This window comes from Somniosus microcephalus, chromosome 13 (assembly GCF_052327205.1).
Source record: "Somniosus microcephalus isolate GS21.2 chromosome 13, FLI_Smic_1.0, whole genome shotgun sequence".
NCBI lineage: Eukaryota > Metazoa > Chordata > Chondrichthyes > Squaliformes > Somniosidae > Somniosus > Somniosus microcephalus.
This window is the reverse complement of record NC_140999.1, coordinates 181,468,955-181,496,210: the sequence shown is the minus strand read 5'-3', so window position 1 is coordinate 181,496,210 and position 27,256 is coordinate 181,468,955. Positions and strand designations below refer to the sequence as shown.

The window sequence follows — 27,256 nt, the reverse complement described above, 5'->3', positions numbered from 1 at the left end:
ATTCTTCACAGATGGGGAATTGAACCGGGGACCCTCTTAATTTGTGTGGTTCAGTACCAGACCAGACAGTGCGTTTACCCACTGCACCATTAGGGGGGTCATGCTGCAATATTTTGACTCACTAAGTTGCATTTTTAAAAACAAAATAGTTTTCATTCAGCTTTCTGTACTTGCCCCATGCACTCTTCCCTGGCCAAGGAGGTGAGCATCCCACATCCCATCGGGACTCTCCCAATCTTGGCCTGTATTGAGCCACCGAGAGAGGTGTTACTATGGCATTGATTGATTAGGCCATTTTTCCTGATCAGACGGCCAGGCTAAGGACAAAATCTTACCAAGTGGCACAAACCGGCGGCCTGAGTCACATCACACCACTGGTATGCCATTGTGCTGCATCAGTGGCAGCACCATGTTTCAAAAGGGTCAAGGCATTATTTTGAATGGAAGAGCTGAATAACCCTGTACCATTGTGGCTTAGTTCCTTACAGACGGGATGCTTGTTCGGGAAATGATGGCTGACCCTTTATTGAAGAAATACAGGTAAATATTGAAAGAACGATTCAGCGCTTTTGGGCTGTTACTGTAATTCAACTTTAAAAAATAAACAACCTTGGATTTATTCAATTTAATTGCAAGCAAAATGAAGAAACGCCATGCTACCTGCAGCATGCTGCTTTTAAAATGTCACTGGCTAATGCATGACTCCATATTAGTCATGAGTTTCTTTGGCAGACACTTTAATTCAGTTCACCTGATGAGTATTATGCTAAGCTAGGCACATTTTAGATCTAAACTCCCTGTACCATCAAAGCGCTATAGAATGTTAAATCGTCTGACTGTGAATAGAAAATGAAAGCAGCGCATTCCAGATTTATCTTTTATCCAACATCTCATTTTAACTCACAGGTTGGTAGTGATTTAAAAAGGATTATGTACCAGAAGAATAGAATAATGGTCCTACTGTAATGTGTTTCAGTTCTCTGGTGTATATTGACGTGCTTTTGAGCTGAGAACATTAATCATTTATCATTTTTATTGACATATTCGCTCCTGGTAATTAACTTGTCGCTTGATAAACATACAGTGGTTATTCTGTCCCAGCTGTTAATCCTTAAGTGTGAACATCGACACATATCGACGGTATGTGGCTCATGGTCTTCGGAGCTTTTATGACAGATGATGTGGGCTGAAAACAGATCAGAACTAGTATAAAACCATGACCCAGCTCTAAACTTTAAAAAGATTAAACGTGACAGTATTATGGAGGATAACAGGAGTGATTCCAAGGCTATCATCTTATCTCTGGCTCAGATGATAGTTATAAACTGCTTGAGTGTCCCTCTTTTGGTCTATAATATTATATGAACCCCATTGATGACTTCCAGTCAGTCCCAGATGTCCATTATGTCTCATAAAATCTTCTCAATTGTACCTCATTAAGAAGCGTGCAAAGTAGCAGAATTAATAAGCTTTCTTTTTCAGTTTTCTTAGAATTTTATAAGTTTCAATGAGAAATTAAAACAGGACTAGATGCAGGAAGGATGTTCCCGATGGCGGGGGAGTCCAGAACCAGGGGTCACAGTCTAAAGATAAGGGGTAAGCCATTTAGGACTGAGACGAGGAGGAATTTCTTCACCCAGGAAGTGGTGAACCTGTGGAATTCTCTACCACAGAAGGCAGTTGAGGCCAATTCATTAAATATATTCAAGAAGGAGTTAGATATATTTCTTAAGGCTAAAGGGATCGAGGGATATGGGGAGAAGGCAGGGACAGGGTACTGAATTTGGATGATCAGCCATGATCTCATTGAATGGCGGAGCAGGCTCGAGGGGCCGAATGGCCTACTCCTGCTCCTATCTTCTATGTTTCTATGTTTCCTGCCTTCCGCACTCCCTCCTAAGGTGTCGATGGCTTGCTGACGTATGGTTCCTCACTCAAGTGGCCATTGTTCATGTGTGAGGTTTGATAGTGAGATGTCGGGAAGCTATCCAACTGTGGGGTATATCACATCAGAGACCAATCCTGCCCCCATCCTGATAACCACATACAGCAGGGCTGCCTTATGGCTCTCCGGAATGGGAATTCTCTGACTTTTTTTTCTTCCCTAACCTAAGGGGCACTAAAGCCAATTCTAGCCCCCTTGATTCTACATAACTCGGCACAAACCAGGGAGCGATCCTGGAAGTTCACTGGTCAATAGGGTTCATCTACACCCTGAATAAATTTGCTGAATCATGAAGGCAGCAGAAGAAAAGTCAAGCATGAGATAAGGACAGTCGGACCAGCCAAGTTCATCTCTGCAGTAACCTGACTCTCCCAGCCTAGCATCCAACTGCATTTCTGAACAACTTTAAAGTCTGGGGGATAGAAATTCTTCTCGAGCGGTGGTACACAACGGGTGGTATCAGATCGGCTGTCCGTTATACGCAGCATCTGATACTCGGTTCCATCACAGTCAATGGAATTAAATATCAGGCACTGCGTGTAACAGACGGCCAATCCGATACTGTCCGCTGTGCGACGCCGCCCGAGATGAATTTCTACCCCAGGGTCTCTACTACCCTGCTGATAGATTATCCAGATATTTATCATCCTATGCATTAGGAACTTCTTTCACGTGTCTGATGTGAATTTACTTTTCACTAGTTTTATATTTATGACCTTCCTCGCTGACGTAAGAAAACTCACTAAGCACTTGGTTGAGTATAAAACAAGGCTTTAATCAACTGTTTCAGAACCATGAGATTCTAGTTACATCACTTGTTCCTGGTTACAAAAACGTCCTGGGCAAGCTGGGCCCACGCCCGAGTATTTATACTCCTTGGACGGCGCCACCAGCTGGCCGCCCAGTATTATTTCATGAGTCATTTCTTCATGAACGATAAGCTTCATGACACTCGCTTTATTTTCAAGTAATATATTCAAGATTTGCCTTATCTACCCCTTTAAATATGGGCAGACATTCTTTGTGAATCTTTACATTTGTCAGATTCTTCTTTGTGATATCCAATGGCACCAATTTGCAGAATTATTATTTCTGTGCAGTTTGTAAACAAAAGTATTCAGAAAGCAATGAAAACATTAAGAAAGTTAAGAGGGTCACTCCCAGCCCAGTTTGTATCTTATAACCTAGATACTTCAGCCCCAACGTCAACCCGTTTAAAATGAATAAGGTTAATGCTCGTTAAACTAACACCAACCAAAAAAAGCTAGGCTTATGATTCTTCATGCGGTTATGTTCCTGATTGAGCAAGTAACAAACTTTAGTTGACCGGGGCCACTGATTCTGGTAACAGAATGACATACTTAAATGTGAGGGGGGAGGGAATGTAAATAAAATGCCAGTCACGGAACTTATGCATGGTACTACGGGCAGGTAGAATATGACACTCTGGCTATCTTCCGCCGCAATGTCACACCATGTAAATTTTCAATCTTCACCGGTCCTTCTGGTTAAATGCTTCCCAGAGTGAAGATTGGAAACTGAATTAACCCACACCAACACTGGCTTTACCTCCTGAAGGCCATTTGAAGAGTAGCATTGCAGAAGACCAAGAGCTGGCAGCCTGCCAACATAGGCAGGAAAGGGAAGGGAAAATCTGGGATGAGGGTTGGGCATGAATTTCTACAGGAACTCTTTTTTTTTATCCGGGACCGGCGTGCTGCCGGTTGATCAAAAAGTCCGGATTACAGAGAGGTATACTTACTAAGGTGCGAGAGCCCTGTACACGGCCACAGATCCAGGCGTCCCTGTTGCATGGCAACAGGTGCAGGAACCCCGGTTACACGGCCACAGATCCAGGCAGCCCTGTTGCATGGCAACAGGTGCAGGAACCCCGGTTACACAGCCACAGATCCAGGAACCCCGGTTACACGGCCACAGATCCAGGCGTCCCTGTTGCATGGCAACAGGTGCAGGAACCCCGGTTACACGGCCACAGATCCAGGCGTCCCTGTTGCATGGCAACAGGTGCAGGAACCCCGGTTACACGGCCACAGATCCAGGCGGCCCTGTTGCATGGCAACAGGTGCAGGAACCCCGGTTACACAGCCACAGATCCAGGCGTCCTTGTTGCATGGCAACAGGTGCAGGAACCCCGGTTACACAGCCACAGATCCAGGCGTCCCTGTTGCATGGCAACAGGTGCAGGAACCCCGGTTAAATGGCCACAGATCCAGGAACCCCGGTTACACGGCCACTAATATGAAGTAAAATTTACCTGAACCTACTCCTGAATTTTGCCGTTTAAGAGAGATTTCCGGTTATTTAGGTGCCGGTAAAAAAAGAGCTTCCTGTATTACCTTTTATTCATTTTGTTAGCTCTCAAAATGCTTACGTTTACCGTCGCACAACCTCTGCAGAAAATGATAATTCTGTAAATTTCTCAAAGGGCATCTTATGAAGAAGACTTTGCGAATGTTTCACTTTTTTTTCTTAATTTGCAATACCCTTTGCCGTGCTGAAACATTTGCAATCTTGTGATAATATGTTTTTGAGTTGTGATACTCGCCTCAGTATTCTCGCGGGGAGGGGACACGGTGAGGTTTTGATTGTTTCATGTGCCTGACTTTCTAACGGGTTCCCGTCTTTTCCGTTATTTCAGTGTTCTCCTGTTGGACGAAGCCCACGAAAGAAGCTTGTACACAGACATCGCTACTGGCTTATTAAGAAAGGTCAGGCGCCCGTAATGCACCTTGACACATGTTTGCTGAATGAAAACGCCAGGGTGTTTTCCTCTTGAAAGATACGACTTGAGATTGTAGAAGATTACATTTTCAGTTGGACGCTCCTCGATCTAAGAACGGAAAACGCTAGCGATACACCGCAGATCCGTCGCCGTCCGAAAAGATAAGCGACAGATTAATATTTTGGGTGTTAACCCTTTTCTCGGCTTTGCAACATTTTTCTTTATACCTCTGGCATTTCTTGATGGTTTGTGGGGAGGGGTTACAAACCAGCTGTTTCTGAGGCGATTAGAGAATTGTGATGATTCATTTCTGGATGGTTTCTCATTTACAAGTCGATAAGATTCATTATCTTTTGTATAGTATGCAGCCCTCAATATCTCTGTTCTGTGTTTTTAAAAAAAAACATTGACAGCTCTAGCCCTGAATTCATGTCGGTCCCTAGTTTCTTTCCTATCGTGCTATGCCCTCTCCAAGCTCATCTTGTCCATGAACCCACCTCTCCCTTAACCCCATTCCCATTAAACTGCTGACCACCCAACTTCCTTTCTGGGCCCCGTGCTAACTGACATTGTGAATGGGTTCTTCCTCCTCAGGTACAGCCCCCACCCTTTCGAAACCACCGTCATCAGCCCCATCTTCAAAGAAAACCCCACCCTCAACCCCTCTGTCCTTGCAAACTACCACCCGTCTCCAATTTTCCTTTCCTCTCCAGAATCTTTGAACGTGTTGTCACCTCCCAAATTCGTGCCAATTTTTCCTGCAGCTTCATGTTTGAATCTCTCTAATCAAGTTTCCGCCCCTGCCACAGCATTGAAACAGCCCTAAGCAAAGCCAGAAATGAAATTCTCTGCGACTGTGACGGTGGTAAATTATCCCTCCTCATCCTCCTCGACTTGTGTGCAGCCTTTCACACGGTCGGCCACACCATACTCCTCGGCCTCCGTTGTCCAGCTCAGGAGGAACTGCTGCTCACCTGGTTCTGCCTTTACCTATCTGCCCATAGCCAGAGCATCTCCAGCATTGGCTTCTCTATCGACCGCTGCACCATTAGATCTGGAGTCCCTCAAGGATACATCCTTGACAGCCCCCCCCCCCCCCCACCACCATACATGCTGTCCCTTGGCAGCATCATCCAAAGATATGGGGACAGCTTCCACACGCTTGCTGACACCCAGCTCTACCTCTCCACCTCCTCTCTCAACCCCTCCACTGCCTCTGCATGTTAGGCTGCTCGTCCAACACTCAATCTTTGGATGAGCTGCATTTTTATCCAGTTAAACAATTGGAGACTGAAGCTCAGCCGGGGATTGTCCTATTTGACCCCGAGCTGAGATTTCGACTCCATATCCTCTCCATCGCAAAGACCGCTTACTTCCACCTCCATAACATCGCTCGTCTCCGGCCCTGCCTCAGCCCACCTGCTGCTGTAACCCTGACCCATGCTTTTATCAACTCCAGACTCAACTATTCTAATGCTCAATATAACAACAGAAAACGCTGGAAAAACTCAGCAGGCCAGGCAACATCCGTGGAGAGAGAAACAGAGTTAACGTTTCAGGTTGAAACCCTTCTTCAGAACTGAAAAAAAAAGCAGGAAATGAAAAGATTAAAAGGCCAGTTTGGGGGCTGGGAAATGGGGGAGGGGATGAAAGAACAAAAGGGAATGTCTGAGAGGTGAAGAGACATTAAGAGATAGTCAAGGCGAGACGAGATGGTAATAGGACAGGTAAAGAGACAAAAGATGGCTCTAGATGAAGTGTGAAATGCGCAGGCAGAGTGAGAGACAGCTGCCATAATGCTGTCCTGGTTGGTCTCCCGTCGCCCACATCTTATCCAAAACCTGTATTCTGCCCTCCACCAAGTCCCGCTCACCCATCTCTCCTTATTCATGATGGCCTACATTGGCTCCCCGTCCCCAATGCCTCCAATTTAACATCTCCTCCTTGTGTTTAAATCCCTTTATTGCCTTGCCCCTCCATGTCTCTGGAACCTTCTCCAGCCCTACAAACCACCCCCGTTCCCCCCCCCCCCCCAAAAACTCTCCATTTCTCGACTTTGGCCTCTTGTGCGACCCCCCTCCCTTTGCGCCACCATTGGCAGCCATGCCTTCCCTCCTTAAACCCCCTCTGCATCTCCCCCTTCCTCGCCTCTTAAAGTCCCTCCTTATAACCCACCTCTATAACCAAGCTTCTGGTCACCTTCTAACATCTCCTTCTTTGGCTTGGTGTCCATTTTTGTTCTTATTATGCTTCTGTGAAGCACCTTGGGACATTTTTCTACTTTAAAGGTGCTATATAAATGCATATTGTGGTTATTAAACCTAGATTAGAGAATGGAAATTCAGCCACAGTTCCCACTAAAGATCGCCATCTGGTGATCGCCATCTGGTGATCCCTGGTGGAATTGCACACGTGTGGACATCAGTTGAGGAAAGCGTCAGCTCAGCTGTGCTGTCCCCTGTGGTCGAAAGCCTGCCAACACTCACTGTCAAAGTTCACAGCTGAATAATGGGCCACGTGGACGACGCACCAACATCTATGGGACTATCGGTGTCGGCCTTGGCTCAGATGTAGCACTCTCGCCTCTGAGGCAACACGCTGGGGGTTCAAGCCCCACTCCAGAGACTTGAGCACATAATCTATACTGACACTCCAGCGCAGTACTGAGGGAGTGCTGCACAGTCGGAGGTGCTGTCTTTCGGATGAGACGTTAAACCGGGGCCTGTCTGCCCTCGGGTGGATGTAAAAGATCCCGTGGCACTATTTTGAAGATATTCAAGAAGGAGTTAGACATATTTCTTAAGGCTAAAGGGATATGGGGAGAAGGCGGGGACAGGGTACTGAGTTTGGATGATCAGCCATGATCGCATTGAATGGCGGAGCAGGCTCGAGGGGCCGAATGGCCTACTCCTGCTCCTATCTTCTATGTTTACGAGCACGGAAGTCCTCCCCGGTGTCCTGGCAAATATTAATCCCTCAACCAGCATCACTAAAACAGATGATCTGGTCATTATCTCATTCTTGTTTGTGGGAGCTTGCTGTGTGCAAATTGGCTACCCTGTTTCCTACATTGCAACAGTGACTCCACTTCAAAAGTACTTCATTTGTTGTAAAGCGCTTTGAGACATCCTGAAGTCGTGAAAGGCGCTTTCTTTTATTCCCCAGCAAAGAATCAACAGTTTTAGGATTTAAAAGAAAGGGTGAAAGTTTGTGCGAGAGGAGAACTAAAACAGAATTCTTGTTTACAAAAAAAGTTAGTCCAAAAATACCTTGGAAAAAATGCATTAATTGTGTTGCAAAATGCTTTATTCGTCATATATTTTTTCCTTCCTTTATGTAGATTCAGAAGAAAAGAGGTGATCTTCGACTCATTGTGTCCTCTGCTACACTGGATGCAGAGGTATGTCTTACAGTTACAATGCTTGTATAAACCCAGAGTCGGCATGTCATTGTGCCTGTGGACAATCTCCTCTTCTGACCAGTTGCCAACCATCCTATCACTTTGATTGAGGATATGCTCGTGTGACCTTCTGCTGCATTTCTTCCCCCTCCCTATCTCCCTGTAACCACCTCCAGCCCACAACCCTCCGGATCATTCGTCCAGGCCTCTGGATTACTAGTCCAGCAACATAACCGCTGACGTAAGAAAACTACTCGGCACTTGGTCAGAGTATTAAACAAGGCTTTAATCGACTGTTTCACAACATGGAAGTCTAGTTATCCTTCACTAGTTCCTGTTTACAAAATGTCCCTGAGCAAGCTGGGCCCGTGCCCAAGTATTTATACTCTCCCTGGACAGCGCCCCCAGCAGGCCGCCCAGTATTACTTCATAAGTCATTTCCACATGAATGACAAGATTCATGTCAAATACTACCAGCATTTAATTGTAAGCATTTAATTGTAAGTCATTTCTACATGAATGGCACGATTTATGTCAACCACTATGCTACCGTACCCCATATACATAATGGGGTTGAATTTCCGTGGAAGTTCTCCCGATCGTCCCCCATAACTTCAGCGGAAACTCCGGAGAACTGCCGTTTGCCTGGGGTTTATAGATCTTCCACTGAGGTTACAGCGGACATTTGGGAGAACCCACCTCTTAAGGCTAAAGGGATCAAGGGATATGGGGAGAAAGCAGGGACAGGGTACTGAGTTTGGATGATCAGCCATGATCTCATTGAATGGCGGAGCAGGCTCGAGGGGCCGAATGGCCTACTCCTGCTCCTATCTTCTATGTTTCTATTTAAGCCACGCCATCTGATCCCCAGTCTCTGCTAGCCGAGCTTGCTGATTTCAGCTGGGGCAGTGGGTGGGTCATTGCAATTGGCCGTGGTAACCCTAGGTTACAAGATCCCTGCGTCTTGATGCGACAACACCTGCAGTAATGAAAAACGTTCCAAGCCACTGTATAAAATGTTACTGGTGAGAACTACTTCACTATTTCAATTTTTGGTGGGGGGGGGCCTCTGTGCTTTGCTCCTATTGCTTTCTCTAGCTGTGTCTGCCCTTCCAGGTCCCTGATGATCACTTATATTTTTTTTACTTTCTTAATTGCAGAAATTTCGAAGTTTTTTCAATCTGAATGAGACCACGGACCCCAGTAAGGACACATGTGCCATCCTCACCGTGGAGGGTCGAACGTTTCCAGTTGACATTTTTTACACTTTAAGGTACATTGCAGGGCGATGGGGAAGCGGGACTAATTGGATAGCTCTTTCAAAGGGCCAGCACAGGCACAATGGGCCGAATCGCCTCTTTGTGTGCTGTATAATTGATCTCATTGCTGTTTGTGGGACCTTGCTGTGCACAAATGTTATAATGTTTCGTAGAACTACACTTCAAAAGTACTTCACTGGCTGTGAAGCACTTTGGGACACCCTATGATCATGAAAGGTATTGGGCCAGAAATTCCAGAACGGGGCTTGCAGCGCGTGCAAGCCCCGTATTTGCACTTACCCCGCGCTCCTGCCGATCAGCTTCTGGGACGCCTGAACTTGCAGAAATAGAAAGCACATTCCCGGGCAGCGTATGACGTCACGCCGCCCAGGAGTGCAGCCAGCGCGGACCCAGGAGCGTGCAGTGTAAGTGAGACACGCCCCTTGAGGTCTCAGTTTCACTGGACACGCCCCCAATGTTTCTGTCAAGCTGCTTTGCTTTTTTACATGCAAAGCAGCAGTTTAAATAGGTTTTTGGAAGTTTTTTGAAGATTTTTGTAACTTTTATAAACTTTTTGAAATGTTTACATTATTTTGAGTAATCTGAAGTAGTTTTAAAGAGAATTAAAGCAATTTAAAGACTTTTAAAAGCCCTAAAAGAATTTTTTTAATTCCATTTATTTATTTAGCAATGTCGTCGTCATACGTGTCTTCACACTGTTCCCTTTGGGGAACTGTATGAAGTGGTGGAAGGATTTATGGCCGTGATTAACGCTCATTCCGTAACCATCTTTGAACCAGCCATTACGGCGGTTAGTCCTATGGCGGGAGGGTTTTACGGGCTCCCACAAGCTATACAAGGAGGGGGGGCCACCCACACCCACGGACGCAAATATCCCACTGGATGTCAACCCAGAATTTAGAGCCGGAGCTCCGACTCCACTTGCCGGGACTGTCTGGAGCGGGGTTCGAAACCCTACCCTGATCTGGCCCAGCGGCGGGGATCCTACCGCTATGACAAACGCCCAATCCGATTAGCAACGTGAAATGGCAGCATAGGGCTCCAGTCACGGGGAGGGAAAAGGCGCAGGAAACGTATGGGTGTCACCTTTTGTGCGGAGTGGGCCTTTTGCGTAGCAGTAAGCATCCCCGCCGCTGGGCCAGAAGGAGTAGGGTTGTGGGAGCCCGTAAAACCCTCCCGCCATAGGACTAACCACCCTAATGGCTGGTTCAAAGATGGTTACGGTCACGGAATGAGCGTTAATCACGGCCATAAATCCTTCCACCACTTCATACAGTTCCCCAAAGGGAACAGTGTGAGGATACGTCCGATGATGACCTCTTGCGCAATGCACCTCCTTGGACCCTCAGTCGCAGATGCGAGGGGGCAAGTCGTGCAAGTGTTAAATTTTTTATTTTATTGACATGTAAAATGTTGGCCCAATAATTCCCTTCCAAATGCGCTAGTACGGTCGGGGTACTTACGCATCTGGCCGGATGAAATGCCGGTTTTCAGCATGCACAGTGCATGTGGGGAAAACCGGCATTTCCTGTCCTCTGAACGAAGGGGTTCAGAGGCAGAACGCGTGCGACTGCACATGCAGCGCGTGCGCAGTATAATTCGCCGCTTTCATTAATGCTTTCAGTGAGGTCCAGTCATTACAACTTACACATGAAAAAAGCATGGGTACAGTTGCTACAGAGGCTGCGGAGGAAGATATTTCTTATCGTGGAGCTTCTGAAAGTATGTATGTCTGTATATATTCCTTTGCGTGTTATGTATATATTCCTTTACTTATGTGTATGAATGTATTATTTAATTATGACTTTCAGAGAAAGTAACTTATTGGAAAATCATAATTAAAAACATACATTCATAGTAAAGGAATATAAAACATACATACATATACGTAAAGGAATATATGTGGACATACATACATAACTCATTCTCACATTCCATTCACACAGCCACAATTGCTCCTTCTACCTACCGTTCTGAAAACCCTTTTTTTTAAAAATAAAAAAAATAAAAAAAATTTAACTTTAAAACTTACTTAAAATTTCTTAAAATAACTTCCCTCCCTTTCCCAAACAAAAATATTGCATTTCAAAAGCTCCACGATAAAATATATCTTCCTCCGCAGCCAATGAACCACTTTACACTTGCTTTTTTTCAGTGTAACTTCTAAGGACTTAACCTCACGGATTTCATGAATGAAATCCACGAAGTTCACTGCGCAAGCGCTGCCTGTGCAGTCGCACGCGCTCGAGGTCTGGAAATGCCGGCGTTCCCTGCATGCGCTGTTCATGCTGAACGCCGGCATTTCCAACGGCCAGAAGCGTGAGTAAGCCGACCGTACTCACGCTTCTGGCCTGGAATTTCTGGCCCATTATATACACGCAAGTCCTTTCCTTTTTTCATTTCTCCCCATGTTCCCTCCCCCCACCCCCGTTGCCATGGCGCTATTTCAATTTTTTTTGGTCCGATTTTCAATATTTATTTTCATTTCAACGTGTTAAGTTTCTCTCATTCCGCATACATTCCGTAGTGGCGAACATCAACAAACGTCCTTAGTCCAATCAGCAGGAGGTGCTGCGGAGTAGCTGTGGGTGACTCATTCTCCTGATTTAACCTCCCCTCTGCTCGCTGTTTCGTTCTACGGGCATGGCTATGACCAGGAACCTCGTGGGTGGGGCGGGGGGCAGTTTGGGGCTTTCGCAGGCTCAACTTGTTTCTTGCCCCCTGACATAATAAAACTCACTACGCACTTGGTTTGAGTATAAAGCAAGGCTTTAATCAACTTGTTTCAGAACATGGAGGTCTAGTTGTACTTCACTAGTTCCTTGTCTTACAAAATGTCCCTGGCAAGCTGGGCCCACGCCCGAGTATTTCTACTCCTTGGACGGCGCCACCAGCTGGCCGTCCAGCATTATTTCATGAGTAGTTTCTTGATGATGATGAGATTTATAACATCCCCTCTATCGCTAAATTGCGCACAAACCTCTTCAACTGACTGTTGTAATGTTGTTTTTCTTTTCTTTCGTGTCCTCAGCCCGGTTCCCGATTATGTGAAAGCTACAGTGGACACGGTTACGAAAATCCACCAGAATGAGACTGATGGGGATATCCTGGCATTTTTAACTGGACAGGTACGTTTTCCCGGTTCACTTGAAATCTTTCTTATGGCTTGTCCGTCGGTTCGAGCATGGGTGAGAACAAGGCTGAAAAAAAAACTTGCTACCTTGGGTCTTGCGGCTTTTGTTTTGAGGCCTCTAAAGGAATGGCAGTATTGTTGTAGTAAAGGTTTTGGTGGGGCACTGTGCTATCTGCACACTGGCTTAGCAAAACCTGCAGTGTTCCTCTCAATAACCTTTGTTTTGCCAGTGTTCTCCCCTCTTTATCTCTTCTGAGGGTTTGCTAGGCACCATTACACGGGCACTCTCCAGTATTTTGGCCAAGTAGCCATTGTTGATGTGTGCATGTCAACGGGCTACTTGGAACATGAGTGATCACAGCCGAGTCTGATCCCGTTCTCACTCACCATACCTGTGCTTTTAGTGGGGGCACTGGACAGTGACGAGGAGCAGGGAGCCTGGCCGATTCTCCTCCCCTTGTTTCAGACATTCGTTCTCTAGGAATTCACTCTCAGGATATGGGCGACACTGGCGAGGCCGGCATTTATTGCCCATCCCTAGTTGCCCTTGAGAAGGTGGTGGGTCTTCTTCTTGAACCAGTCCGTGTGGTGATGGTGATCTACCACAGAGGGCTGTGGAGGCCAAGTCACTGAATATATTTAAGAAGGAGATAGATAGATTTCTAGACACAAAAGGCATCAAAGGGTATGGGGAGAGCGTGGGAATATGGTATTGAGATAGAGGATCAGCCATGATCATATTGAATGGCAGAGCAGGCTCGAAGGGCCGAATGGCCGACTCCTGCTCTTTCTATGTGATTCCCACAGTGCTGTTTGGGAGGGAGTTCCAGGAATTTGACCCAGCGACGATGAAGGAACGGCGATTATATGTCCAAGTCAGGATTATGTGTGACTTGGAGGGGAACTTGGAGGTGATGGTGTTCCCATGCACCTGCTGCCCTTGTCCTTCTAGATGGTTGAGGTCACGGGTTTGGGAGGTGCTGTCGAAGAATCCTTGCCGAGTTGCTGCAGTGCATCCTGTGGCTAGTACACACTGCAGCTACAGTGCGCCGGTGGTGGAGGGAGTGGATGTTTAAGATGGTCGATGGGTTGCCAATCAAGCAGATTGCTTTGTAGCACAGTTATCACTAACAGCTAGGTCTGTTCTGTATGACTCAGCTACTAGTTAACCTCACTGAACCATCAGGGGAGCTGGCTCCTTATGGTAACCTGTGTTGAATGTATTGTAATCACCAGGTGAGGAGAGAGATGCACCAGTTGGTCTACCTGTTTATAATATCTAGCAGAGATAGTGCGCGATAACAAATTCAATTGCTAGAAGAAACTAAAGTCTGCAGAGCCCATTGATTTTTCAGTTGTGTAGGCTGGTAGGGGAAAGGTTGCTGACAATAATGTTTGCTGCTAGGCAACCATATGGTATTTGCTACTCTGGTCCTGGAACCAGATAAAATCCTATACTGCCTTAAAGGGGAAAGCAAATCTGTGGGTGAATATAATTACTGACAGGATATTTTCCCCTTTAAGCCGTTATAGGCCTTAATGTAAATAATCTTCAAGCCCTATTTCTTCTTGTAATCCTCACTTATTGACTTACTTGGATTAAAGTAATTTTTTTTATTCATTCACGGGATGTGGCCGGCATTTATTGCCCTTGAGAAGGTGGTGGTGAGCCGCTGCCTTGAACCGCTGCAGTCCGTGTGGTGAAGGTGCTCCCACAGTGCTGTTAGCGAGGGAGTTCCAGGATTTTGACCCAACGACGACGAAGGATCGACGACATATTTCCAAGTCAGGATGGTGTGTGTGACTTGCAGGGGAACTTGCAGGTGGTGGTGTTCCCATGCGCCTGCTGCCCTTGTCCTTCTAGGTGGTAGAGGTCGCGGGTTTGGGAGGTGCTGCCGAAGCAGCCTTGACGAGTTGCTGCAGTGCATCTTGTAGATGGTACACGCTACAGACACAATTAGTGACTATCTTATATCCTGGATCTAACTAATATAGCAAACGAGAAATATTACGTAAACAAATCTTTTTGACAAAATTAATGGTTTGTGTATTTGCTCTGAGTACATGGAATTGATCCAACAAACTGTTTGCATTAGAATTTTAAAAAATATATGCTATATCTATGATTGCACTAGCGCAAGATATTGATAATGCAATATTCCAATGTTTTCCCTGTTTTTACCCCCCCCACCCTGCGGGTGCTGACTCGTGCTTTGGTATGGTTCCACAGATGCTGCCAGGTCTCTCGTACCACAACCTAGTGGCCATTCTTTACGCGTGAGCCTAGATAGTGAGCGTTCATAATCTGTTTGAATGTGGGGGTCATCGTAGATGAGTCCTAACCTGCTTTGCTTGATGTCCATACACAAGTACAGGAAACTTTTTGGTATCCGGCACTGACGGGACCGGGATGGTGCCGGTTGATTAAAAATTCCGGATGACGGAGAGGGTTATCTACCGAGGCTATTTTTAACAAACAAAAATAAAAAAATCAAGAAATGTACTGTATACAGTAATTGGGTACTCGCCTACACCGCGGGCGAGTCAGACTCCTGTTACAGGGGTTTTGAGGTGTTCGGATTTCCGACAGCGCCAAGAAGCCGAGTAGTGGCAGTTTGGAGAACTACCCCCACTGACTAACTCGGCCACCGCGGGAGACTCGGACTCGGACTCAGCAACATTTCCAGTTATTGAGGTGTTGTTTTCGGAGTATGAATTTTGCTGGTTAATGGAGAATTCCGGATATTTAGGTGCCGTTTAAACGAGAGTTTCCTGTACTTCTAGCAGTGGTTGTTGGACAGCAGTCAGGAGTGGCAGGAGTTACTGATTTGTTGTGGTCAATGGCCCCGCACCTCGGCTGAGACTCCCGGCCCCAGCCGTCCTAACCAATTTCCGGCAGGCTGGCAACAGAGCACTACAGTCGACCTCAACTCTTGTTGGGCAAAAAATCACATTGAGTTCCCAATTCCTGATTAATTCCCGGTAGTCCCTAGGGGACAATGCACATTATGGATGTCAGGTGAGGACAGGCTAGCACTTGCCGAGGGTACCACTATGGGGAACACTCTGCCGACACTCACTGTCTAGGTTTCCTTATGAAAATGACGACCTGGACAAGGGAGAAGGGGAAGTGCAACGAGACCTGGGTGTTCTTGTGCACCAGTCGCTGAAGGTAAGCATGCAGGTGCAGCAGGCGGTTAAGAAGGCAAATGGTATGTTGGCCTTCATTAGCGAGAGGATTCGAGTACAGGAGCAAGGATGTCTTGCTGCACTTGTACAGGGCCTTGGTGAAACCACACCTTGAGTATTGTGTGCAGTTTTGGTCGCCTTATCTGAGGAAGGATGTTCTTGCCATGGAGGGAGTGCAGCGAAGATTCACCAGACTGATACCTGGGATGGCAGGAATGACGTATGAAGAGAGATTGAGTCGATTAGGCTTATATTCGCTGGAGTTTAGAAGAATGAGAGGGGATCTCATTGAAACTTATAAAATTCTAACAGACTAGATTCAGGAAGGATGTTCCCGATGGCGGGGGAGTCCAGAACCGGGGGTCACAGTCTAAGGATAAGGGGTAAGCCATTTAGGACAGAGATGAGGAGGAATTTCTTCACCCAGAGAGTGGTGAACCTGTGGAATTCTCTGCCACAGAAGGCAGTTGAGGCCAACTTATTAAATATATTCAAGAAGGAGTTAGATATATTTCTTAAGGCTAAAGGGATCAAGGGATATGGGGAGAAGGCAGGGACCGGGTATTGAATTTGGATGATCAGCCATGATCTCATTGAATGGCAGAACAGGCTCGAGGGGCCGAATGGCCTACTCCTGCTCCTATCTTCTATGTTTCTATGTAACAGGTGGGTGGTCGACGCCCCCAGCATGAGTGAAGAAATGTGGAGAGAAATAAATTAATGCAACAAGTCTTCCTTTAACTGAAAGAAATTTTGATGATCTAAAACAATTGAGGGTTAGGATATAAAGATCAATTTTTAATGTACAATTTTTCAAAGCAAACAGCAGCTGCCCTTGTAGTTGATGAAATGTATTTTGATTGGCAAACCTCTATTTTGCATCATAGGCTAAAAGAGTTGGGACTCTATACCTTAGAGAAGTGTAGACTTAGGAGGGATCTGATTGAGATTTATAAGATAATTAAGGGAATAGATTGTGTTCCAGCTGACCGTTTATTTCAATTGAACAGGTTAGGCAGGACCAGGGGTCACAAATGTAACTTGTATAAGGCCAGATCTAGGTTAGATGTCAGGAGGAGGTTCTTTTCCCAGAGAATAGTGGACCTCTGGAACAGGGTGCCGTCTCGTGTGGTGGACGCGGACTCGCTGAATTCCTTCAAGCGAGAGCTGGACCTGTTTCTGGCTGGGGCGGAGATCACCTCTTACAGAAGGGAATTCAGGGCCAGAGTTAGCTTCGAGGGGTCGGAGAGGAATTTCCCAAATTGGCCTGGGTTTTTAATCTTTTTTTTTGCCTCTCCCAGGAGATCACATGGTTTCGGGTGGGGTGGAGTGTATATGTTGTGATACACAAGGTATCGCAATTGTGTGGGACCGGCTCGATGGACCAGATGGTCTTTGTTCGTATGTTCATACACTTGTTTATTTTGAGTCACATTGACTTCATTTATAGATCATATGGACAGCTCTCAGTGGTAAAATGTGAGGTAATGGCTGTATATCCTTCAGTCAACATGGCTTTAATTCCCTCTGTGCGCTATTTGTAACACATTGGTTAACACGCTTGTTTAAATTTATGTCTCTGCTATGATAATGCAATTGTTGGCCTGTTTATTTTGAATGGGATAATAGCCCAGACAGGAATTAATTTTTCTTATTCGCTTATGGGATCTGGGCGTCGCTGGTAAGGCCAGCATTTATTGCCCATCCCTAGTTGCCCTTGAGAAGGTGGTGGTGAGCCGCCTTCTTGAACCACTGCGGCCTGTGTGGTGAAGGATGCTCCCACAGTGCTGTTAGGGAGGGAGTTCCAGGATTTTGACCCAGCGACGACAAAGGAACGGCCGATATATTTCCAAGTCAGGATGATGTGTGTGACTTGAAGGGGAACTTGGAGGTGGTGGTGTTCCCATGCGTCTGCTTCCCTTGTCCTTCTAGGTGGTAGAGGTCGCGGGTTTGCTGTCAAAGAATGCAATTGCTTTAGCAACCATGCTAAAAATAGAACACAGGGAAGTAAAGATATTGGTGTTTTGTAGATGAAGAAAAAAATGCAGAACAGAAATATAAGGAGCAATGATATGTGACACAGAATGAGTAGACGAAAGTAAAATAGCCACAGTTTTATAATGGTTTCAATTATTTTTAGCATGGTGGTAGAGGAAGGGAGGTGCAGAGTAACACCAGTAATTGCACTGAAATTCCTTTCAACCGTATTTTCTTTCTGCAGGAGGAAGTGGAGATGGTGGTTTCCATGGTGATAGAGCATGCCCGTGCTCTTTCCCGCAGTGGGATGAAAAAGCACCTCCGTGTTCTCCCTATGTACGCAGGGCTACCTTCCTGCGAACAGATGAAAGTCTTTGAAAGGATGTCCCCTAACTGCAGGAAGGTAGGAATGCACACACAAATCTCTTGTTAGAAATTGCTAGCAGCTCCCAGGTCCCTTCCTTATGTCGTGCGGTCGCTGACTTCAGTCAGGCTGAGAGTGGACACACAGCTGTTGACCTCTGAGCTCGGGAGCGGAAAATCTCCCAGGATTCCTGTTCCTAGTCGCTATCTAAGACTGTGGGTAATGGGAGAGGACAGAATCAACTTGGCGGTGATGCCCTATATGGTTGAATAGTCTGCCTGCACTCGCTGACTGGGATAATACATGAAGAATGGCTGAGGTACTAAAAGGTATCCAGTGGCCTTTACCCTGTCAAGGAGCCAACACCTTTAAAGAGAGAAAGAATTTGCATTTATATAGCACCTTTTACTTCCTCAAAAGGTTTTAAAGTGCTTTACAGCCAGAGAATTATTTCTGAAGTGTAGTCACTGTTGTTATGTAGGCAAATTTGGCAGGTAATTTGCACACAGCAATGTCCCACAAATTGCTGTGTGATAATAACCAGTTAATCTGTTTTGGTGGCGTTGATTAAGGGATAAATATTGGTCAATATTTGAGAACTTCCCTGCTCTTTTTTGAAAAATGCTCTGGGATCTTTTGTGAACAGACAGATGGAAACTCAGTTTAATACCTTCTCAGAAAAATGCTACCTCTGACCATGCAGCACCCCCCCCCCCCCCCCCAACCCCACCCCCCTTAGGGCTGCACTGATTATGTGCTCGAGTCCCGAAGCGGGGCTTGAACCCAGCGGTGAGAGTACTGTACTGCCACTGCACCGGCTCATTTAACAGACAGATCAGCTGAGCTTCGGAATTGTTTTAAATGAATACAATCTGCAGGCAATGTCTCACCTGTGCACTTGGCAGAGCAGAAAGTTGGGGAGGTTGAGAAATACTGGACAAACACACAATCTACAAACAAAAATCCTCCAAATAGCATTTGTTTATTATTTCCTGTATGCAACAAGACAAGCGATCCATTCCCAGGTACAACCTCCACGCCAGTGTTCTGTGGCGCAGTATTTCACTGCGCCAGCATATGGCGCTGTCCCTTTCTTTAATCTTTTAAAACAGGAACAGTGAGGAAAGCCAGCATCGAATCATAATCATACAACACAGAAGTGCCTGTGCCGGCTCTTTGAAAGAGCTATCCAATTAGTACCACTCCCCTAGCTCTTTCCCCATAGCCCTGCAAATGTTTTCCTATTCATGTATAAATCCAATTTCCTTTTGAAAGTTACTATTGAATCTGCTTCCACCACCCTTTCAGGCAGTGCATTCCAGATCATCATAACTCGCTGCCTACAAACAAAATTCTCCTCATCGCTCCTCTGGTTCTTTTGGCAATTACCTGAAAACTGTGTCCTCTGGTTACTGACCCTCCTGCCAGTGGAAACAGTTTCTCCTTATTTACTCTATCAAAAACCTTCATAATTTTGAACACCGCTATTAAATCTCCCCGCAAACTTCTCTGCTCTAAGGAGAACAGTCCCAGCTTCTCTAGTCTCTCCACTGAAGTCCCTGATCCCTGGTACCATTCGAGTAAATCTCCTCTGCATCCTCTCCAAGTCTTTGACATCCTTCCTAAAGTGTGGTGCCCAGAATTTGAAACAATACTCCAGCTGAGGCCTAACCAGTGATTCATAAAGGTTTAGCATAACTTCCTTGTTTTTGTACTCCATGCCTCTATTTATAAAGATACAGCACTGGTTGTGTATTTCTTCATTTCCTTCTGCAGATAGTGGTGGCCACGAACATTGCAGAAACCTCAATCACTATTAACGGGATCGTTTTCGTCATTGACTGCGGCTTTGTGAAGCTGAGAGCCTACAATCCCAGGACAGGTATCGAGTCTCTCGTGATTACCCCAGTCTCCCAGGCGTCTGCAGCTCAGCGAGCCGGGCGCGCCGGTCGAAACCGCTCGGGGAAGTGCTTCAGACTGTGTACAGGTGAGAAAGTACCTGTAGGTAGCATTCATTTAAAATAATTCTGAAGCTCACCCTGACTGTTAGATCTGCAACTGAGCCATAGAGGCCAGGAGGTTTACAATAGCAACAATAGCTTTTATATAGCGCCTTTAAAGGAGTAAAACATCCCAAGGCGCTTCACAGGAGCGTTATCAGACAGAACTTGACACCGAGCCTCATAAAGAGATATTATGACAGATGATCAAAAGCTTGGTCAAAGAGGTAGGTTTTAAGGAATGTCTTAAAGGAGGAGAGAGATGAGGCGAGGTTTAGGAAGAAAATTCCAAAGCTTCAGGCCTAGACAGCTGAAGGCGCGGCCGCCAATGGTGGGACGAAGGAAATTGAGGATGCACAAGAGGCCAGAATTGGAGGAACACAGAGTTCTCAGAGGGCTGGAGGAGGTTACAGAGATAGGGAGGGGCGAGGCCACAGAGGGATTTCAACACAAGGATGAGAATTTTGAAATCGAGGCGTTGCTGGACCGGCAGCAAGCACAAGGGCAACGGGTGAACAGGACTTGATGCGAGTCAGGACACGGGCAGCCGAGTTTTGGATGAGCTCGTTTACGGAGGGTGGAAGACGGGATGCCGTCCAGGAGAGAGTTGGAATAGTCGAGTCTGGAGGTAACAAAAGCCTGGATGAGGGTTTTCAGCAACAGATGAGCTGAGGCAGGAGTTGAGACGGACAATGTTACGGAGGTGGATGTAGTTGGTCTTAGTGATGGAGAGGAGAGTGTGTGTGTTTATTGGGTGAGAATACAATTTGGCTTGGCTGTGCTGCCTCCATGGTAGAATATCCTATTGACATACACCGTATATGCTCACTCATGAAGAATGGCCATTTAAAATGGGCAGGAGCTGCTGCCTGTAGAATTGTACCTCGGCACGAGCTTATCCTTTAGTTACAAAGGAATGAGAAACTGGATTGGGGAGGCTTAATTCTGAATAGTCTACAATTTACTTTTTTTCCTGCAGTGACCTGTTGTGACAGCTTAAACGTGATGGTCATGAGGTACAATATGTACTAGATAGTAAAAAAAAAAAAAAATCCTTTTAAATCCTTATTTTGACCGCCACCGGGCCTGGGGCAGTCCATATTTAGAAAGAAAGAAAGACTTGCATTTATATAGCGCCTTTCACAACCACTCGACCTCCCAAAGCACTTTACAGCCAATGAAGTACTTTTTGGAAGTGCAGTCACTGTTGTAATGTAGGAAACGCAACAGCCAATTTACGCACAGCAAGCTCCCACAAACAGCAATGTGATAATGACCAGATAATCTGTTTTTAGATGAAAACTCCTTTTTTTTAAAAAAAATCCCAAAGGCAGATTATAAAAGCTTATTGCTTATAACCTGAGTATGAAATGAAAATCCAAGCAAATGCTTTAATACAAGATTGATTTACATCTGTCATTTCCTCATGCTGGAAAATTGTAATTAATTAACTGATTACCTCAGCGGTAGCTTGGCTCAGTGATGCCAAACTGATGGGTCTTTCTTCAGGCGCAGCAGTTCTCCGAGAGCCTGCTTGTTTGTTAAGGACGACAATAACGTTTGCATAACTTTTTTTTCCCTCTCAGTATTCACTCCCCCTCATCAGAAGCATTGACTCTTGCTGGGACGGACTAGTGGCAATGGCACCGACAGCCCTTTAGTACCTCACCCAAGTGCCCGTTCTTCATGTCTGAGTCTAGACGGCGAGGGGGTGATTTTAACCCTACTCGCTCAACAGACACCTGGCGGATGGGCAGTTAAAATCACCCTGGCTCTTACCTGCCCGAAAGCCGCCATGATTGCAACATCTGCAGTTTTAACCTGCTCTCCCGAGCAGGCAGCATGGACACCCACCCAGAGCCAACGGGGTCCTTCTTTACCGATGACGTCATTGAGACTCGACTGTAATTTTTTTAACTCCGGCCTGAGCAGGGGGGAATCCAACCTGGAGTTAAAATCAGGGCCAGAACATCGGCGGGCTGCTCAACCAGGGGAAGCATTACAGCTCAACCTCCAGTAGGAGGCACTGGATAGCGATTGGGAGGGGAAACCCTTGCTGATTTATTTCCCCTCCTTAGCCCAGGGTGGCTGCGCCCAGTTGTCGTGCCCCAACAGTTGCTTCGTCTGAGATCAGACAAAAGGAGATTTGCTAGAGGTGTTCAAAATCATGAATTATTTTGATAGAGTAAATCAGGAGAAACTGTTTCCACTGGCAGAAGGGTCAGTAACCAGAGGACATCAATTTAAGGTGATTGGCATAAGAACCAGAGGCGACATGAGGAAACTTTTTTTTTTATTCACGGTCTGGAATGCACTGCCTGAAAGGGCGGTGGAAGCAGATTCAATAGTAACTTTCAAAAGAGAATTGACTAAATACTTGAAGGGAAAATATTTACAGGGCTATGGGGAAAGAGCAGGGGAGTGGGATTAATTGAATAGCTCTTTCAAAGAGCCGGCACAGACATGATGGGTCGAATGGCCTCCTCCTATGCTGTATGATTCTATGAACTGATCATAGATCAAGTATTGAACTGAAGACTTTCTGGTCTATGCGACTGAGCACTACACTGGGCGGTGCATGTACTCATTTGTTTCTTTACAGGAAATTAAAAAAAATATTTTGTATAAAGAAAAGTGATCTGCCCATTCCGCACGCACACGCACGCACGCACACATGCACGCACACACACACACCTTTTACAGCAAGGGGTCATTGGCTAGTGATCAGCAGAATGAAACCCTGGATGATTTCTCTATCTCCCTAGTCAGCTGGTAGCAGACTCGCCTCTGAGTCAGAAGGTTGTGGGTCCCAATCCAGAGACTTGAACACAAAAATCCAGGCTGACTGAGGGAGTGCTGCACTGTCGGAAGTGCTGTCTTTTGAATGAGACGTTAAATCTAGGCCCCGTCTGCTGTCTCAGGTGGACGTAAAAGAGCCCATGGCACTATTTCGAAGAAGAGCAGCGACATTATCCCCGGTGTCCTGGCCAATATTTATGATTACCTGGTCATTGTCACATTGCTATTTGTGGGACCTTGCTGTGCGCAAATTGACTGGCACATTTCCTACACTACAAAAGTAACTGCACTTCAAAAATTACTTCATTGGCTGTAAAGCGCTTTGGGACGTCCGGTGGTTGTGAAAGGCGCAATAGAAATGCAAGTCTTTCTTTACACTTGGATCAATCTAAAAGATGAAAGGAATCCCAGTGGCAAATTAACAGCTTCTCCTGTCTGTATGTTGTTATCTGGAACCTTGACTGTTCTGTTCGAATGCAGTTCGAATGCAGAGTTAACATCAATTGCTGCACCCAGATTTGTGGACAGTGTATTGGGCTACTGAAATGGGTGAATCACCTTGTGATATCCCGGTGCAATTTCTGTACTTTCAGAAGAAACTTCTTTACATAAGAACATAAGAAATAGGAGCAGGAGTAGGCCAATCGGCCCCTCGAGCCTGCTCCACCATTCAATAAGATCATGGCTGATCTGATCCTAACCTCAAATCTTCTATCACTGTGCATCCACCCGAACCCATGTGATCTCCCGGGAGAGGCGAAAAACCAGATAAAGACCCAATGGCCAATTTGGGAGAAAGAAATCTGGGAAATTCCTCTCCGACCCATCTAGGCGATCGAAATTCTTCCAGGAGATCACTCTGTCCCTATATTTTCTACAGTACTTACCTTCTGTAAAGGTGATCTCCACCCCAGCCAGGAACAGGAATAAAACCATCTCCTGAAATCTAACACAGAATTAGAACACAAGAAGTAGGAGCAGAACCAGGCTACACGGCCCCTGGGCCCACTCCACTACCCACAGGGCCATGACCATTCCGAACCTAGACTCATGTCCAATTTCCTGCCCGCTCCCCGTAACCCTTAATTCCCTTTACTTCTAGGAAACTATCTCTTTCTGTTTTAAATTTATTTAATGATGTAGCTTCCACAGCTTTCTGGGGCAGCAAATTCCACAAACCTACCACCCTCTGAGTGAAGAAGTTTCTCCTCATCTCAGTTTTGAAAGAGCAGCCCCTTATTCTAAGACTATGCCCCCTAGTTCTAGTTTCACCCATCATTGGGAACATCCTCACCGCATCCACCCGATCAAGCCCCTTCACAATCTTATATGTTTCAATAAGATCGCCTCTCATTCTTCTGAACGCCAATGAGTAGAGTCCCAATCTACTCAACCTCTCCTCATATGCCCATCCCCTCATCCCCGGGATTAACCGAGTGAACCTTCTTTGTACTGACTCGAGAGCAAGTATGTCCTTTCTTAAGTATGGACACCAAAACTGTATGCAGTATTCCAGGTGCGGTCTCACCAATACCTTGTATAACTGCAGCAATACCTCCCTGTTTTTATATTCTATCCCCCTAGCAATAAAAGCCAACATTCCATTGGCCTTCTTGATCACTTGCTGCACCTGCATACTAACCTTTTGAGTTTCGTGCACCAGGACCCTCAGATCCCTTTGTACTACAGTACTTTCCAGTTTCTTGCCATTAAGATAATAACTTGCTCTATGATTTTTCCTGCCAAAGTGCATAACCTCACACTTTCCAGTATTGTATTCCATCTGCCAAATCTCTGCCCACTTACTTAGCCTGTCTATGTCCCTTTGCAGGTTTTTTATGTCCTCCTCACTCACTACTTTCCCTCCCATCTTAGTATCATCTGCAAACTTTGATATGTTACTACTCAAAGAGTAGTGAGAATGTGGAACTCGCTACCACAGGGAGTGGTTGAAGCGAATAGTATAAATGCATTTAAGGGGAGGCTAGATAAGCACATGAGGGAGAAGGGAATAGAGGGTTATGCTGATAGAGTTAGATGAGGAAAGACGGGAGGAGACTTGAGTGGAGCATAAACGACGGCATGGACTGGTTGGGCCGAATGGCCTGTTTCTGTGCCGTATATCCTGTGTGATCCTATGTCTTTCCGTGTTCTGAGGCAAGTATTGGGGATCAAATGTGTGAAACATCTCCCCTTGCTATAGTGCCAGCAGCATCCAAAAAAATGCTTTAGCTTCTTGAAATTTCAGTGCGCAACCTGGCAGAGTTCGGAGTGCAGGCTCGAGAATGTTAACAGTTTTTTCTCTACTCCTGTGTTACTATAGAGGAAACCTTTGAGAAGCTGCCGGAATCCACGGTGCCAGAGATGCAGCGCAGCAACCTGGCCCCAGTCATACTCCAGCTGAAAGCACTAGGCATTGACAATGTGCTGAGATTCAATTTTCTGTCTGTAAGTAATTACTGCATCCCCAGCTAACATCTATTTATTATCAAGTGAATATAATCCTGTGCATGTGGCCTGTAGAACTGAAATGTGAAGCTTGTGGATTAAGCCTCCGATAGGGATTTGTTGCAGCTCATAAAGTTAGACCGAGAGCGGCTTGCTGTGTTTCTAGTGGCTGATTGCAAAAAGTAGCTTCGACAGACTTGGTGCAAGGCATGAGGACTTCCATTGTCAAGGCAGCTCTCTCTTTACATTCTGGCAATGAACATTATAGAAATATGACTATGACAATTTAAGGTAATTGCGTCAACATTTAATACCTCAGTTGTCAAGAAGCTCAACACCATCCAGGACAAAGCAGCCCGCTTGATCGGCACCCCATCCACCACCTTAAAAATTCCCTCCCTCCATCACCGGCGCACTGTGGCTGCAGTGTGTACCATCTACAAGATGCACCGCAGCAACTCGCCAAGGCTTCTACGACAGCACCTCCCAAACCCGCGACCTAGAAGGTCAAGGGCAGCAGGCGCACGGGAACACCATCACCTCCAAGTTCCCCTCCAAGTCACACACCATCTTGACTTGGAAATATAGCGCCGTTCCTTCATCGTCGCTGGGTCAAAATCCTGGAGCTCCCTCCCTAACAGCACTGTGGGAGTACCTTCACCACACGGACTGCAGCGGTTCAAGAAGGCATCTCACCATCACCTTTGTCAGCGACGCCCACATCCCGTGAATGAATGAAAAAAATTGGTGGTGCCTTCTCTCCACTGAGTCCCACATGCTGCAACTACATTACATGTTAATATCTTGCGGTTCTGGAGGGGTGGGGAACATCTACATAAACCGCTCTCACTGCAGACGTACGTGTGTCTAACCCGATGTGTTATGGCTGCATTCTAAGAGGTTTCATCTGCTCAGGATAAACGACTGTGTTAAGTAGCGCATAAAGTAATTTTATACAAAGCACTGCAGCATCTGTGGAGAGGGAAACCGAGATAAATACTGGAAAGCACTCAGTATAACAGATTAACTCTGTCTCTCTCTCCACAGATGCTGCCTGACCTGCTGAGAGTTTTTTCAGCATTTTCTGTTTTTATTTCAGATTTACAGCCTCCGCAGTATTTTGCTTTTGTGTTAAGCACTGCGAAAAAGGAACTGTTCCCATGTACAGTAATTACTGTCTATTTTAAATAAAACACAGCACTCACTGAGGCAGTTATTTTGTGCTGAAAGTAACCCTTGAACTTCAGTCAGTGATAATTATTGATCACTTATCAAAGTCATTGTGATTGTGGAAAGGTTAGCACGATAAGTGCATAACTTTTGGTTTCATCAGCCGATTTACGTTGCTTCCCCATGCTATCGCTGGCCTGCTCCGCTCACTGGCTCAGCTACTACCCACCAACATCTGTATTGTTTTGGAGCCCAGTTCCCCAGCTTATTTCAAAGCACCACTCCTCCTGCTTATTTCACATCTTGTCTCCAAGCCCTGCTCTCTGACTGGTGAAGTCAGAGGGTGGTAGGTCCATGGAATATGCTGCCCCAAAAAGCTGTCGAAGCTACATCATTACATAAATTTAAAACAGAAATAGACAGTTTCCTAGTAGAAAAGGGAATTAAGGGTTACGGGGAGCGGGCAGGAATTTGGACATGAGTCTAGGTTCGGATAGGTCATGGCCCTGTGGGTAGCGGAGCGGGCCCAGGGGCCGTGTAGCCTGATCCTGCTCCTGTTTTCGTGTGTCTAATGCTGTTAGATTCAGGAGATAGTCCTGTCATAGTGGATTGGCGGTTAGGATCAGATCAGCCATGATCTTATTGAATGGCGGAGCAGGCTCGAGGGGCCAATTGGCCTACTCCTGCTCCTATTTCTTATGTTCTTATGTTCTTATGTAAGTGACCCTCTCCACTTCATCTGCCCACGCTGCAGAACCAGAGTGAAAGGGCACAGTTGGAGAAGCGAAAAGAGGTGAAAAGTGAGTGA

The 27,256-nt window shown here is 46.0% G+C and overlaps 1 protein-coding gene across 1 annotated transcript in view; it reads left to right on the top strand.

Moving 5' to 3' along the window:
- Positions 1 to 27,256, top strand: part of dhx35 (DEAH-box helicase 35) — a 75,294-nt gene that overhangs the window by 20,900 nt on the left and 27,138 nt on the right. The window contains exons 6-13 of the mRNA XM_086005723.1: positions 479 to 540; positions 4,605 to 4,674; positions 8,029 to 8,088; positions 9,249 to 9,361; positions 12,400 to 12,496; positions 17,912 to 18,070; positions 19,808 to 20,018; positions 25,154 to 25,278. Of these exons, the coding sequence (XP_085861849.1) occupies positions 479 to 540; positions 4,605 to 4,674; positions 8,029 to 8,088; positions 9,249 to 9,361; positions 12,400 to 12,496; positions 17,912 to 18,070; positions 19,808 to 20,018; positions 25,154 to 25,278 (897 nt within the window). The remainder of the gene's footprint in view (positions 1 to 478; positions 541 to 4,604; positions 4,675 to 8,028; positions 8,089 to 9,248; positions 9,362 to 12,399; positions 12,497 to 17,911; positions 18,071 to 19,807; positions 20,019 to 25,153; positions 25,279 to 27,256) is intronic.